Source organism: Staurois parvus, unplaced genomic scaffold (genome assembly GCF_062004578.1).
Source record: "Staurois parvus isolate SC_StPar_1 unplaced genomic scaffold, SC_StPar_1.0 ptg000396l, whole genome shotgun sequence".
Lineage (NCBI taxonomy): Eukaryota > Metazoa > Chordata > Amphibia > Anura > Ranidae > Staurois > Staurois parvus.
In genome coordinates, this window is record NW_028318192.1 from 113,105 (window position 1) to 130,494 (window position 17,390).

At 40.4% G+C, this 17,390-nt stretch overlaps 1 protein-coding gene across 1 annotated transcript in view; it reads left to right on the plus strand.

Annotated features, from left to right (window-relative positions):
* Positions 1–6,588, plus strand: part of STIM2 (stromal interaction molecule 2) — a 91,078-nt gene extending 84,490 nt beyond the window's left edge. Inside the window, exons 10-11 of the mRNA XM_089686374.1 lie at positions 905–1,106; positions 4,802–6,588. Of these exons, the coding sequence (XP_089542500.1) occupies positions 905–1,106; positions 4,802–5,276 (677 nt within the window). The 3' untranslated portion in view covers positions 5,277–6,588. The remainder of the gene's footprint in view (positions 1–904; positions 1,107–4,801) is intronic.
* The last annotated feature ends 10,802 nt before the right edge of the window (positions 6,589–17,390 follow it).

Sequence of the window (17,390 nt, forward strand, 5' to 3'; positions counted from 1 at the left end):
AGTGAGAAACGTCCAGCTGTGTTTCCTGGGATGATTTATAAATTCTACTTGTAAATAGCATACATGGGATTTTGCTGTTTAAAAAAATATGCATTTATTTTGGTATTGAAAACCCTTACTTCTAAAATCGTAAAAGCTCCATAAAATCACCTTCTAGAATTAGGCCACATAATCTTGCTGGTTATCTTCAGTATGCCACCTAGGAGGAGGGATTTTTACAAGCATATTAAACAACATTATGCATGTTGCTAACACTATCATTAGACTAATCTGCAGCATTCTGGGCTTTTAAAAACTGTACAAAAACCTCACAAGTGTGAACGTTATTTGACCTCACAGTGCAAACTTTGTGCTATTTTAGGTACTGCGGAAGACACTTAGCTGCAGTATACGGGTCCTACATCTTTATGAAACTTCCCCTTTCCTTGTAAACATGCTATCTGATTTAACTTGTGAACAGCACCACCTATTGTCAGCTCAATAAAAACAAAATGCAAAGGACAACCAGCAAAGTAGCCAAAACATCATTTAAATATTTAGGCATAAGTAAAATATATTGAGCATATAATATGCTGATGATTGTGTTCTATTTTTGATGTCTTGTCTAATGTAATTTTTGTAAGAAATGTAAGAAATCTCTCAAATCAAGACATGAGAAGTCTGATTTATGGGTCACATATTATTTACAGGGCAATGATGTCACTCTCAGTGACCCATGTAGGTTCACCTTAAAAAAATTTTTTAGATAGCATGCTGCTTAGGAATAAGTGATTGCTTTAATTTGGGACAACACACAGGGACTGTTACATATTTCCATTAATTTAGCTATTTTTGTTCTTGTTTTCACTGGCAATGATAGTCATGTTTCTGTTATGTGCTTACAATTCTTCTCCTGTTTCTAAAGGTTCTATTATAAAGACCCATGGAACATTGGCACGCAGCAGCAGCATGTGTCGTCCTCGGCGAAGTATTGTTCCACCTTCCCCCCAGTCTCAGCATGTTCTGCAGTCACCTGATCCAGATATTCTGTCTGTATCAAGCTGTCCTGCTCTGTACCGCACTGATGAGGAAGAGGATGCCATTTATTTCATAGCAGAAAAGCAGTGGTATGAAAAATTAAGTCATCCTAACATGCATAATGGGTAGATAAGGTTAAAAAAAGACACAGGCCCATCCAGTTCAACCAGAAGTACAGTCAGGTCCATAAATATTGGGACATCGACACACTTCTAACATTTTTGGCTCTATACACCACCACAATGGATTTGAAATGAAACTAACAAGATGTGCTTTAACTGCAGACTGTGAGCTTTAATTTGAGGGTATTTACATCCAAATCAGGTGAACGGTGTAGGAATTACAACAGTTTGCATATGTGCCTCCAACTTCTTAAGGGACCAAAAGTAATGGGACAATTGGCTTCTCAGTTGTTCCATGGCCAGGTGTGTGTTATTCCCTCATTATCCCAATTACAATGAGCAGATAAAAGGTCCAGAGTTCATTTCAAGTGTGCTATTTGCATTTGGAATCTGTTGCGATCAACTCTCAAGATGAGATCCAAAGAGCTGTCACTATCAGTGAAGCAAGCCATCATTAGGCTGAAAAAACAAAACAAACCCATCAGAGAGATAGCAAAAACATTAGGTGTGGCCAAAACAACTGTTTGGAACATTCTTAAAAAGAAGGAACGCACCGGTGAGCTCAGCAACACCAAAAGACCCGGAAGACCACGGAAAACAACTCTGGTGGATGACCTAAGAATTCTTTCCCTGGTGAAGAAAACACCCTTCACAACAGTTGGCCAGATCAAGAACACTCTCCGGGAGGTAGGTGTATGTGTGTCAAAGTCAACAATCAAGAGAAGACTTCACCAGAGTGAATACAGAGGGTTCACCACAAGATGGAAACCATTGGTGAGCCTCAAAAACAGGAAGGCCAGATTAGAGTTTGCCAAACGACATCTAAAAAAGCCTTCACAGTTCTGGAACAACATCCTATGGACAGATGAGACCAAGATCAACTTGTACCAGAGTGATGGGAAGAGAAGAGTATGGAGAAGGAAAGGAACTGCTCATGATCCTAAGCATACCACCTCATCAGTGAAGCATGGTGGTGGTAGTGTCATGGCGTGAGCATGTATGGCTGTCAATGGAACTGGTTTTCTTGTATTTATTGATGATGTGACTGCTGACAAAAGCAGCAGGATGAATTCTGAAGTGTTTCGGGCAATATTATCTGCTCATATTCAGCCAAATGCTTCAGAACTCATTGGGCGCCGCTTCACAGTGCAGATGGACAATGACCCAAAGCATACTGCAAAAGCAACCAAAGAGTTTTTTAAGGGAAAGAAGTGGAATGTTATGCAATGGCCAAGTCAATCACCTGACCTGAATCGGATTGAGCATGCATTTCACTTGCTGAAGACAAAACTGAAGGGAAAATGCCCCAAGAACAAGCAGGAAGTGAAGACAGTTGCAGTAGAGGCCTGGCAGAGCATCACCAGGGATGAAACCCAGCATCTGGTGATGTCTATGTGTTCCAGAATTCAGGCTGTAATTGACTGCAAAGGATTTGCAACCAAGTATTAAAAAGTGAAAGTTTGATTTATGATTATTATTCTGTCCCATTACTTTTGGTCCCTTAAGAAGTGGGAGGCACACATGCAAACTGTTGTAATTCCTACACCATTCACCTGATTTGGATGTAAATACCCTCAAATTAAAGCTGACAGTCTGCAGTTAAAGCACATCTTGTTCGTTTCATTTCAAATCCATTGTGGTGGTGTATAGAGCCACAAATGTTAGAATTGTGTCGATGTCCCAATATTTATGGACCTGACTGTATGTGTCTGTGATATTCTCGAACAATTTCCATATCTCTGTATAATCTTCTTCCTGAGGAAAGGCACCTTATGATATATTTGAACATTGTAATTATAACCCCCCCTTAAGTGCCTCTTCTCCAGAGTGAATAACTGTAATCTATATAATCGATCCTTCATCCTCCTTTCTTGAACTTTCTAATTCAGCAACATATTTCTTGGGGTTTGATGACCAAAACTGAACTGCATATCCAAAATGATTGTACAAATATATAAATCATTTACGTATTTAGAAGAAAAAAAAAACTATACATCTTTAGAACACCATTTTATTTGGAACAGTGCTGGTTTTGCAGTCTTAATACCTTTCATGTGGCTCCTTGCAGCCTAACTCTTAAATCACAGACTTTGCAATGGTAGCCTCACTTATTTTATTTATAACTAGCAGTAGAAAGTCCGATTTCATTTCACTGTGAATAGAAAAATGCATGTTTCACTTAAGTCTAGAAATGATTAAATGAATAACGTTTAAGCTTAAAGCAGAACTTTACCAATAACAATTGATAAAAAACAATGTTCTTTAGCTAGGAACATACATTAATAATTATGTTACCCAAATTAGTGTATGCTGTAAATTGCCTCCAACATTGTTCCTGTTTCTTTCTGGAGGCTGCCATTTTGTTGAAGCCCAGATGCCTGAGCAGAAGTTTAAGCAGAACTAAACCCTATTATCCTTTTTAGCCAGGGAAACTGCCATCTGTTTGGTCTGTAACTGCCATGGTGCTGCACATGTGATCAGTCATAAAATCATTCATTTGATGGTTTGAATCAACAAATGTGATAGCATTCCTGGCATGCAAGGCCTTGTTCACTCCATAAGTGCCCAAAAACTGATTTAAACTGAAGTGCATATTTCACTTGCAAAGACATCAGTTTTGAAGTGCGCTCCAATGAGTTTTATACATGTTGCAGATTCATGCGCAGAAAAAAAATTGCACGTGATACTAGTGTTGTGGTATGAACAGGGCACATAGAGAACAATTGATTTCATTGTGCCCTTGTAGAAAGCATGCAGAAAAACGGACGTCTCTGCATCATGGTGTGAGCAAACCCTAACTGTTTTTAAAAACACTTAAATTGATGGCTTTAGTTCCGCTTTAATCTTTAGACTGTCTTTAGATCTGATCTGATCAGCAGATTGGCCTCTACAAATTTGGCACAGTACCTAAAAATGGAGAGGAACTGAGCATGTGCAGAGCAGGGGGAGACAGTGTATCACAGGATTTTAAACAGTATAGGCACTTATTTGTAATGTTTTTCATAGCTATACCTGCAAAAGGGGCCAGCCTGAAGTGATTCAGCAAGACTTAATTTTCTGACTAAAGTTCCACTTTAACTCCAGATGAACAGTGGAAACACATTTATTGGAGCTCTTTTACTTTCCGGGAGATTGTTAGCTTCGTCCATCTGAGATGTACACAGATGTACTGGACAGCACAGCCAGCCTCCGGAACAGAGCAGTTCACTCCTCTGCTCCCACTGCTCTCTCCTCCTGTTAACATGCTCCTTGTTAGCACATAAGCGTGCAGCACACCCGATTGGCTCCGTGTGCTGCTTCTCCCTCTCTGTCTGTGTGCTGCTTTATTAGATATTCAAAGCAGTTACTATCAAGTCTAATTCAGGTACTTGGAGTACCTTCATTAAAAAGTTTATTATTTTTCAATCAACACGTAACCGTTTTGTTGTATGTTATATCTGCTCGGAGCTCGGCTTTAAGTTCTGAAAAATTAACTTTTTCCCAGCAGTTGCTAAATGCCTTTCATGTTTCCAATCCATTATCAAACTTTTCAGGCAGTTAAATTCATTTTATATATATCTTTACTGTACTGATCTATCAGATTTTTCAGATTTCAGAAATGATAGTTAACATTGCTTTGTGATGAGTTGAATAATAGTGTATGTTTTTTGGTCTTCTTTTAGGGAAGATACAGGCTCTGAATGTGACTCTTTAAGTTCTTCTATTGGAAGAAAACAGTCTCCTCCTTCAAGCCTGGAGGTGCAGCAGGTTTGTGCACCTCTCCGAAAGATCTCAAGAGAAGAAACCTCCTGCGAGGAGTCTTTATCCGCAGACTCTGCTTTAGCAACCGATATTTCTAAGACCTCTACGCCCGACGCTGTGGGTTTAACAGAAAGCCAGAGTATGGTTTTTAGCCCAGCTTGTAAAGTGTACAATGGTATTCTGGAGAAATCTTGCAGCTTACATCAGATTTCCAGTATTTTACCAGCCTCCAAGCCTCCCCACCCTTCCTTCACTTCCTCTCCGAATGAATGCAAGCCAGTTCAAGAGGTGCATGGTATTCCAGTACTCAAAACCACAATGCCAGAGCTTTCACAGAACGGAGAGAAGAAAAAACAGTCTAAAATTAAAGTCCTCTTGAAGAAAATCTCGAAGTAGGTCACTTGAAGGGAAGGGGAAGAGACAATAGGGGCGGCGTAAGGCGGCATTTTTATCTGTTTTAAGAATGTAACTCCATGTTGAGTTTTCAAGACTGAATGGGCTGATGGGATGCTCCGAAGTTTGTCTATTTTACCGACTGTGAAGGTCAAGCCAGCGATCACTGAGTTTTATTGGAAAGCAGATCTGTTTACAGTCACTTTTTGTCTATTTATTTCTGCTTTTAAAGTTTTTAGTTACTATATTTTTTTTTTTTTCAGAAGCCACTTTGGACTTCCAAGCTTTAAATGGACTAATGAAGCCTGATTTGGGGCTTACCCCCTTTCTCTTGTTTACTGGAGCATCTTCTTATCTTTCCACGGAGCTATGACATTTTACACCATGGACTAAATAACTAATTGCACTACAGTTTTTCCAGACTGGAAAACAAAAAGGCTATTTGAAAGTTAAATAGTTTAAGATTTGTAAAATGACAGATAAGAGGGTCTGTTTTCAATTTTAATTCATCTGGGTTTTTAAGTAGAGCCTAAGCGTTTCTAATCAATGTGATTTCCCTCAAAGGAACCCATACATTTTTGTATGGGAGGCTTGTGTAGATTCCCTACTTATTGTTACAGATTTGAGTCCTGCTGTAAGAGATATATATATAGTGTTTTATTCCCAGGGCTTTCACTGTGATTTCACAGAGCTGCAAGCTGTATGATATATGTAGATATTATATAATAACAAGAGGACGTGCTCTTGATTCTATATGCAAGCCAGGCCGGTGGAACGTTGAAGCACTCGACATGGTGCTTTAAGTGCGATTAATTTAGCAAGGGATTGTTTACAGGGAAAGGGTTACTGGATGTGCTGAACTTTCTGCTGTGTTGAAGTTGGAGGCATTTACTGTATCTTGGGCTGCCCCACTGATTCCATTAGCATGCAGGTGTGCAAAAAAAAATACAAAACGTTTATGGTTGTTTAAAGTGTTACCGCCATGCATTTTCATAGCTCGAACCATCATGGGTATTGCTAACGTACTGTATGCCATAAACCTCACACTGCCCAAATGACTAATAACTGCAGTGGGTGCCCTTACTGCTCTAACTCATGTTTTGTTTCTCTGCTCAAAGAGACTTGTACATGTTGTAACATAACACAATGCCACTTTTAAACTAATGATACTTTTGCTACTAAAGACCTGTACGTCTTACCCCCTTTTGCCAATACTTCGACATTTTCTCTTGTTTTGCCTGTTTAAAATCTTAATCAGTAGATCTGTTACATTTCAAGATGTTAATTTTTTTCCAATAAACTAATTTATTCGGTTTTTTGGTAGTGTTTTTTTGTTCATCAAATGCCCAAGGTCTTACGTAAATGGGATTGAGCTGATCTGAGGAGGAAAAATGCCCTTTTCCTGAGTTCTTGCAGTTTACACACAAGATTTCCTAGGAAGGCAATGGTGATGTAGCCTTCCGAGGATGCTGCGGTGAGGCCAGGGCTACATCACCAGTGCCGCACTCAACCAGAAAGTGGAGAAACTATTCTTGTAAGTTAAAGCAAAAAATGTATAATTTAATGTAAGTTGATTTGAAATCTGCATGCAGAACTGCAATAACAATCACAAATGTTGGATTGATATCAGAACACTAATAGAGGGTAAATCTTCCAATGGGGACACTAGTTCTGGTGACACACCAGGATTCCCTCACTTTCTGTTTTGGATATGGGACTGGAAGTGAAGGGAAATTTTCCCAGTGGGACACTGATGGCAAAAAAAAACTGACAGGGTTTATAACCCTCCTTTACTCCATCCAAAATAAAAAATACTTTTTGCCTTTAGTTACTCTTTAGAGGCATGCCTCTGGTGATAATTGTCACAGCTGTCAGTGTGTTTATGCTCTCAGCCATACTTTCAAGGTTTCAGATGGCTGGCATTATTGCACATGTGCAGCATGGCTCCTTCAGCCGTAAGGCTGGCCATACATTATACAATTTTCATGAGATTTATGGTTTAGATTTACCAAAAACCATATAATATGAGGTCAAACCTAACAACACTTTCAACTGTATCCAATTAGGCAGGCTCTTGTACTACATAGTTGAAGGTAAATCTAAAGGACATTGGACAGAAAATTGTATAGTGTATGGCCAGCCTAAGACACAGAAGGATCTAGTTTCAGTTTAAGGATGAGGTATGACTCCCTGTACCTCCACTAAAGCCAACTGACTCTGGAGTGATTTTCCTCTGAGGAGGTGAAGGTGCAGTGGGATAAGCCCTTGTATGGTATGTACATAGAATAGTGAAAACACCACTTCCAGTCTAAAATGTGAACAATATAACTTTTTTTAGCTGGCTCCTTGATTCAGAGCAAGCTTGTCAAGCACTGCATTTAACACTCCCCTTCCTCACAGTACAATACTGCTGTGCCTCCAGTGCTCATTCCACCAGAGTTGTCTGACTAATACAGGTGTATTACTGACCAGATCGCCAGGTGAAAACAGAGGGGGGAAAGCCAAAGAAAGGAAAACTGACAGACACCACATCTAATGATTGGTAAGCTGTAATATAAATTTTTGATTTTGGGTTTAATACCACTTTAAAGCCTAACTCCAAGTTTACTTTTTCTTTATATAGTTCTTTTGGGCCAAGCTGGCAAAATGAGCGATTTTCTTCATTCACTACTGTCACTGTTGTATAAACTATATGTGTAGCACCATCTACATACGGTGTGCAGTGCTGTTTTGGCAGTAGTATGGGGACTTTCTCATCTGCTACCAGAACAAACATAGGTTGAGCTGAGTGCTGCTCAGCCATTCACAGGAGCCCTTTTTATCAGTGATTATAACTGTCTCTCGGATTAGCTGAGGTAGAGATCATGATCTCATCCACCTTCCTCTCCACCTCAGCCACTCAGAGGGAGCCTTGTAGTCATTGATAAAAATACAAGGATTCCTGTGAATGGCTAAGCAGCATTCAGCCTGGCTTGATTTTGTTTTGGCAGCAGGCAGGAAATCTCCCCACACTGCTGCCCAAACGCAATGCCGCATACTGTGTCTATAGGTAATGCTGCATGCAGTTTATACAGTGCTGACAGAAGACCTATTATAAAAGAAATCGGTCATTTGGGCAAATGTGGACCAAACTTTTCAAAGTAAAGTCAACTTGGCATTAGGCTATAATACCAGTAATGCTTTAGAATGGGTTGCTGAGGCTGCACTGAAGGCTGTAATCTGCAGTCCTAGCTTGGCTAAATGATTTTCTGAGGCCAACTTGCTTCACTCCGGGAAAAACAAAGAATTGGGAGCCCTGCAGAAACAGCTGATTAGCAAGAGTAGGAGACTGGTTTCTCCCAATGATTATATTTGTAGCCACAATGAATAGTGGCTACACCAGTGGCAGACCTGCCAATTCTGATGTACAATCGCAAATGCCTATTGAGCTCTATGGTGCTGGGCAGTGAGCACAGAGCACATTAGAGGACATTGGGCCCTCAAGTCACCCTCATGAAGTCTGTTTCTAATTATTTTGTCAGAGACATTCACACTAGTGGCCTGCTGGAGGTCATTTTGTAGGGCTCTGGCAGTGCTCATCCTGTTCCTCCTTGTACAAAGAAGCAGATACCAGTCCTGCTGATGGGTTCAGGACCTTCTACAGCCCTGTCCAGCTCTCCTAGAGTTACTATCTCCTGGAATCTCCTCCATGCTCTTGAGACTGTGCTGGGAGACATGGCAAACCTGGCAATGGCACGTACTGATGTGCTATCCTGGAGGAGTTGGACTGCCTGTGCAACCTCTGTAGGGTCCAGGTATCGCCTCATGCTACCAGTAGTGACACTGACCCTAGCCAAATGCAAAACTAGAGAAAAAGTCAGAAAAGATGAATAGGGAAAAAAATGTTATAGCGCCCTCCACCTGTAAAACCATTCTTGTTTTGGGGGTCATCTTATTGTTGCCCATCTTGTGCACCTGTTGTTAATTGCATTATCCTCAAAGCAGCTGAAACTGATTAACAACCCCCTCTGCTACTTAACTGACCAGATCAATATCCCAGGAGTTTAAGTGACTTGATGCTATACTCTGATTTAAAGTGTTCCTTTTTGATTTTTTTTTTTTTTTTCAGCAGTGTATTTTCATTTCGTATCAGGGTGGAAAAGGTGGAAAGTCTTTCCAAATGAGACAGGCAAAAACATTTTTAGGCTTTAATACGGAATAAAACATGAAGTGCCATTTTTATTTGTACAAATAAAACTTCAGCGCAAAAAAAACAATTCCCCAATCTCCTGTGTATACCAGTGCTGCTGACCCTTACATACGTTTCAACACACAGGCATATATATATATCCTTATATGCATCAAAACATCCAGACCATGTGATTAATATTGTGGGCTGGGTGCGTGGACCTTTGCTAGCATTTGATTGACCTTTGGTGCACTAATTCATGCAACTGACAACAGTTGGGCATAATTCCTCCCACTGACGCCAGTAATGACGCATTACTCCTCCCACTGATGCCAATGACGGTGCACTATACCTCCCACTGTTACCAATAATGGTGCACTACTCCTCCAAGTGGTACGACCAATAGTGCACTATCGCTCCCACTGATAACCATTATGGGGCACTATTTACTCCCACTGTAAGCCCGAGGAATTATTTACTCCCACTGAGGCTGGGACATTTTCCACCCCCACTAACCACGAGCCATCCCCACTAAAGTCTGAAGAACATTAAACTGGTTCTTTGTTTATGAAATTTGAAGACACTTGATGTATAACCATGGACAGTACCATGTCCTATATATCTACAATTTTTATAACCCAGGTACTGCCACATCTGCCTTATTGATTCACTAAAAGTAAATAAAATAAAAAAGTGAGTTCTTGCCAAAACCAAGCTGCCAGGTTCTTCAATATTTATCTGAAATGAAATTCTGATTTCTTGCTGTTGGCAACAACTTCAGTGATGTGCTCCATTTCTTTGATATAACCTTTATAGCTACCCAGAGACTTTACACTGTGGTTGGATCATACTGAAAGATTCTTTATAAATGTGTACCTTCAGATTAGCCTAGCACTTGTGCTGAAGCTGAACTTCAGGACCATTTTTAATTTGCGCCATAACACCACACAATGTACATTAGAATCACAGTAGATTTTGGATTAAAGCTTCCTAGTTTGAGAAACCAACCTTTGTGAAGTCTGTGATGTCATATCTTGGATGGAAAAAGCGCAGGTGTGTCTGGGCACCAGGGGCTGGTATCAAACAAGAAACCATGTTATTTGCATAGTCTGCCAACTGATTAACCAATTCAATACCGGGCAATTTTACACCTTCCTGCCCAGGCCAGTTTTCAGGTTTTAGCGCTCTCACATTTTGAATGACAATTGCGCGGTCATACAACATTGTACCTAAACTAAAATTTTATCATTTTCTTCACACAACTAGAGCTTTCTTTTTTTGGTATTTAATCACCACTGGGGTTTTTATTTTTTGCAAAATTAACAAAAAAAGACCAAAAATTTTGAAAAAAACATGTTTTTTTGTTTCTGTTATAAAAGTTTGCAAATAAATAATTGTTCTTCATAAATTTAGGCCAAGATGTATTCTGCTACATGTCTTTGGTGAAAATAACCCAAATAAGGATGTATTTTTAGTTTGTAGGAAAGTTATAGAGTTCACAAACTATGGTATAGATCTGAATATTGATCAATCCTGAAGTACTGACAGCCAATCTAATTTCTTGAGGTCCAAGAATGTCAGAACAGTACAGATATCCCCCAAATGACCCCTTTTTGCAAAGTAGACCGACGTACTTCATAAGAGGCATGGCGAGTTTTTTGAAGTTGTATTTTTTTTTTTGTCATAATTTTTCGGAAAATGAAAAAATTAAAATAAATGAGTTTCACTATTTTTTTTTTTTTTTTTACATATTGTCACCAGTACAGTACAGCGTCATCATATAACTGGCATGGCAGTGATCAGGGACACTGACTGGTGACAGTATGAAAAAAAAAAAAAATATATATATATATATATATATATATATATATATATATATATATATATATTTATTTTTTTTTTTATTTTTTTTTTTTTTTTTCTTAAGATTTCTTTTTCATATTTCACTATCACCAAAGTAGTACAATGTTACCATAGTAACATTGTACTACTTTGGGGAAGTGATCAGTATTTTTTTTTATTTTTTTTTTTTACACAATTTGCTTATAGCAAAGAATTACTTTGCTATAAGCAAGCATTTACCTGAATGACATCGATTCATTCATGTTTTTTTTTTTTTTTTTTTGTGCTTAGCTGTGATTTGGCAACAGCTAATCACATGACATGTGCATGTGATTAGCTGTGACCATTCACAGCTAGACACTAGTATACAATGGATGGCATGAATGAAGCCATCCATTGTATACAACTGTCATGTGACCTGCTGTGATTGGTCACATGGTACAGGCAACGGGGGTCGATACTCAGATCTGTCATCGGCCGTGTTGGAGGTACACGGCCGGTGACAGATCGCGCCACTGCGCGGCTCTGCAGGAGCGCAATCTGCGCATGTGCGGGGACGCCATATGGCATCCACTCGGAACGCTGATGACATTTGCCGGCTGCCATTTGGCCATAGGGCAGGCAGCAAATGGTTAACTTGGGAGTCTCCTGGCCTATCAGTCAGGCTGTCATGGAAGGTAAGACAAACCCTGAATCTCCTGACTTTCTCAATCTAACTATAGTCTTGGCTAAAATATTGGCACCCCTGCATTTCTGTCAGATAATACACCACTTTGTCCAGAAAATTGTTGCAAATGTTTAGGCATTCTCATGTTTATTTATTTTGTTTGTATTGGTATGACACAACAAACTGGAGAAACAAAAGCCCAATCTGACACATTCCAAGCAAAACTCTAAAAATGGACTGGACAAAATTATTGGCACCCTTAATTTAATATTTGGTAGGGCACCCCTTGGAAAAAATAACTGAAATAATTGCTTCCTGTACCCATCAATGAGGTTTTTTTACACCTCTCTACTGGAATTTTGGACCACTCTTCTTTCGCCAACTGCTCCAAGTCTCTTGGATTTGAATGGTTCCTTTTCTCAACTGCTGTTTTGAGATCTCTCCACAGGTGCTCTATGGGACTGAGATCTGGTCTCATTGCTGGCCAGTTCAGTACTCTCCTTTGATTTGTTTGAAACCATTTCTGGGTGCTTTTTGATGTGTGCTTTGGGTCATTGTCCTGCTAAAAGACCCATGACCTCTGAGACCCAACTTTCTGACACTGAGCCCTACATTGCACCCCAGAATTATTCGGTAGTCTTCAGATTTCCTAATGCCATGCACACGGTCAAGACATCCAGTGCCTGAAGCAGCAAAGCAACCCCAAATCATCAGTGAATCACCACCATGTTTGACTGCAGGGCCTGTATTCTTTAAAGGCTTCATTTCATTTTCTGAAAACAGTAGAATGATGAGCTTTACCAAAAAGCTGTAATTTTGTTTAGTCTGTCCACAGCACATTCTCCCAAAAGGATTTTGGCTTCCTCAGGTAAATTTTGGCAAACACCAATCTGCCTTTTTTTATTCTTCTGTTTCAGCAGTGGGGTCCTCCTGGGTCTCCTACCATAGTGTCCCTTTTTCATTCACATGGCGGACATATAGTGCAAGCTGACACAGTTGTACCCTATGCCTGAATGTCAGCTTGAATTTATCTGGAAGTTCATCGAAGTTCTTTAGCCACCATTCGAACAATCCTTTGTTGCAATGTTTGATCAGTTTTTCACTTTTGTCCAGGGAGATTAGCTACAGTGACATGGGCTGTAAACTTCTTGACAATGTTGCGCACAGTGGACACAGGAACATTAAGATCTCTGGAGATGGAATGGTATCCTTGAGATTGTCCATGCTTTTCCACAATTTTTGTTCTCAAATCCTTAGACAATTATTTGCTGCTCTTTCTCTTCTCCATGCGGCACACAGAGACACACAACAGAAAGGTTGAGTAAATTTTTCACCATTTTAACTGGTTACTTGAGTGATTTCTATATTGTCAACACCTATTGATACAGGTGAGTTTATTTACAAATTAGAGGAGCATCACAAACTTGGAATGCAAATATTTCTTATAATTTTGAGATGGTGCCAGTAATTTTCTCCAGTCCATTTTTGGAGTTTTGCATGTAATTTGTCAAATTGGGCTTTTTGTTTCTCCACTTTTTTTTGTGTCACACCAATACCAACAAAAGAAATAAACATGAGAATGCCTAAACATTTGTAATTGCAAACATTTTCAGGGTGTGGTGGTGCTTTATCTGACAGAAATGCAGGGGTGCCTATATTTTTTGCCATGACTGTATATTGTATTATTTGGTGGGAATGGCCAGGAGCCCTGAGGTTGCTGGGTCCTCATACTACAGCGAGCATTGGTGTAATTATGTTGCCACTCACTAACAGGGATATACACACGGTGATGTTTCATAGCCGATGGCCCTGGAAGGAGTGGGCATAAACCTATTGGCGTAATGTGAGCGGGTGCACAGGGGTGGTTGCCTGGGCACAATATTCTTAGAGCCACAAAACTAGTAAGGATTTGGGGTGAGAAGATGCAGGAGATGCATCTATGTGCATTCCTGTACTGGTCCGGTCAGTGGCGGGCTTCCTCCTCTCTCCCTCTTTGACTGAGTAGGTCCGGCTGGGGTGTTTCTAGGTCAGTGGGCTGTGTTTAGGAGAACAAGTGACATACTCTCCCTGAGTGGGTGGCAGTGTGCTGCTCCATGCAGTTGAGAATGGTTGTTTTTTTCTTCTCCTTGAGACCACTTTCGACTACCAGTGAGCCCAGAGGGAAGGGGGTTATATTGAGTTTTGGTGCACAATGGGAGGAAGCATGGAGGGAGTGAATGAGAAAGGCAGGCAAAAATGTTCCTACTATGTATCCTTCACTGCCATGATGCCAGCCAGCCACAAGAACCAATGAAGCTCTAGGGTCAGAATGCACTATTCTGCCCAGTGCACATAATGCTGATGCAGGGTGACCTCTAGCATTTAGGAGAGGAGGAAGTGTTCCTCTGTCCAGACCGGCTCCAACTTCTGCCCTCTGCCATGCTGCTGGAGTAAGGTAGGGCTTTGATGAAAGAGGGACTCTGATGTAATGAGAGGATTTTGTGATGAAATTCTAATGTGGTGGGGGCATTCAGAAGTGAAGTAACACAAGTGTAATATATTGCAGCTTACCAATGATTTGATTGGTGGCTGCTTTAGTTCTCTCTCCTTTATAGGCTTTTTTTCCCTCCCTTATTATAACCTGGCAATATGGTTAGTAACACACTTTCTGGCTTAGGGTGGCTCCAATATGGGTGGAGGAGAAATAGAGACACCTTTGGCCAGCAGCATTCTCAATCTGGGGAGAGGGGCGTGTTAGATGGACTAGCAGATTTAGGGCTGGTTCACATGTGATCCAGGTGCAGAGTGATTTGAGCCCATTCATTTGAATGGGCTGAAATCGTGCCAAACCACATCCAACTGTGGAACGTGTGTTTCCCCCACACCACATTCTGGAGCCCTAACATACAATAACAAATTGAAGGCAAACTCCAGCTATCACAATTTAAGCAGTTACTGCACACAGTTTTTTCCTTTTGAGATAAAGGTGTTGAGTAAATAAATAAAAACTGATCACTATAAGCATCCCTGTCAGTAGTAGCAATGGTAAATGTCACAACCCTGTAACACCAAGTGAAAACAGAAGGAAAGAGAGCCTAAAAAAAGAAAACTAATGCAGCCATCACACCCAAGGATTGATAAGCTGCAATATATTATATTTAGATTTTTGGGTTTAACAGCTCTTTAATTTGCATCTTCACAGGTTCAGGATTCCCATTGATGGCAAGTAAGGTATATTGCATGGGGGGTTGGAGATAGTGTGTACTTTTAAAGCAGCGGTCACTAAATGGCAGTCCACAAGTGGCCCCAGCAGCGCTACCGCCCGGACCGCCAGCTCGCAATGACAAACGCCACTGAGCAGGGTGGTCATCACGGCAACATGACATCACGTGTGTCCTACCCCTTTCAGCTCACTGTCTCTCCAGCTCCCGCTCCCTGTCTAGCGTCCAGCAAGGATCCCGGCACAGCTCCTGTCTGCACTCAAGGTAGGGTGTAGTCTTACAGGGGCACTCTGATGGGCACAACATAGAATGTCCCAACAGAGTGCCCCTTAATATATCATGTGCCCATCAGAGTGCCCCTTATTTTATGTTAAGGGACACTCTGATGGGCACATTTTATGTTAAGGGGGCACAAATGGGCACATACTGTGGAAAGGGGCACTCTGATAGGGAATATGATGTAAAGGGGCACTCTGCTGGGGAAGTATGATAGAAAGGGGTACTTTGAGTGTAAGGGGGCACTCTAATGGGAATACCTGATGTAAGGTGGCAATGTGATGGGGATACCTGATGTAAAGGGGCACTCTGATGGGGACAACTGATGTAAAGGGGCACTCTGATGGGTACAACTGATTTAAAGGGGCACTCTGATGGGTAAAACTGATGTAAAGGGGCACTCTGATAGGGACAGCTGATGTAAAGGAGCACTCTGATGGGCACACCAGATGGGATGGGAATGCATGATGTAAAGTTATACTTTGAGGGCGACACCTAATGTAAGGGGGCACGCTGATTTGCACACCCTGTTCAGACCTCTGCCAGAAGAAAATTTTAGTGACTGGACTTCCTTGAATTTTAATTCAATACACCTGTTTTAAAGGGTGCTACAACTGAAAAACAAAAGTTAAAAAAAAACAAAAAAACTTGCTCTAACACTCTCAGTACGCACTTTGCATTACATTCCGGCTACAGTTATGTAACAATATTTCACATGCAAATGCTTTTTTTTTTTGTTTCCAGAAATAAAGTATTTTCAGATAGGGATCTGTCCAGCAATTAGTACCTCTCGTTTTTCTTCTCCTTTTACAGCCATAAAAACTGAGCTACAAATAATAGAAATTCCATTCAGTCAAAATCTGGCACATGAGACCAAAATTAATCGTTTAATCTAACGGAACAAAAGTCTCTTGTAAGGGTAATTGAATTAGTTGTACAAAACATGTCTGAACAGTTTTATGTTTGTAAACAGCAAAGTCTGTCCTGAAAGCGGTATTAAACCCAAAAGGAACATCTATTATATTGCAGCGTTCCAGTTCTTAGATGTGATGACTGCATTCGTTTTCTTTTTTAGGCTTTCTTTCTTTTATTTTCACCTGGTAATCCAGTCATTAAGTCTGTTGTTTTTCAAGAGCATAAACTCTTGAAGATGCAGCAGTTAGAGATAAGACAAACCATTTAACACTGGCAGGGTTACTTAAAATGACCATCTTTTATATAAAACCTTTATCCCAAAAGGAACAAAACTGCTGTAACTGCTTATAACGTGTTATCTGGAGTTTGGCTTTAATTTGTTGGTGTGTTTAAATCTGCTAGTACATCTAACATGCTCCTCCCCCTAGAATGACAATGCTGCTGCTCAATACCCCCTGATGAAGCCATGTGACCAGTGGCGTAACGCGTAGGGCTGCAACGTCACTCGGAGAAAGCCGGATTGTTTGACAGACGGCGGGTGCATGACCCAATGGTCGGCGGAGGATTTGCTACTCACTGGATTGCCTCATATCGATTTCACTATATGTGAGTGTACTACTTGGAAGTAATAAAGCAGTGTTTTAAAAGGATAAAACACTATGTTTGGCATTTTTTCCTGCATGTGGAGAAACGCATGGAGAGGAGAGTATAGGGGCTTGTATCACCGTGAGGAGTGATTAACCCCAGAGGGGATAATCAGAGCTAAAGGATATCCCTGTTCCACAATCTCAAGAGGAGAAATCTTAATCCAGCAGGTTCCAAAGGAGGTGAACCAAAAGCGCATATAGCCTAATTGTAGGCAGATAAGGAGGTGAGGTTACATCTGCACTAATTGGAGGATTCACAAATACAGTCACGGATTCACAATCAGTCACAGATTGAAGATCAATTATAGCACAAAGTCACTATATATATATAAACATTTTTTTGATTAATGGGACTTTGTTTTTGCACTAAATTAATCAATTAATTCTATATGGGTATTTATT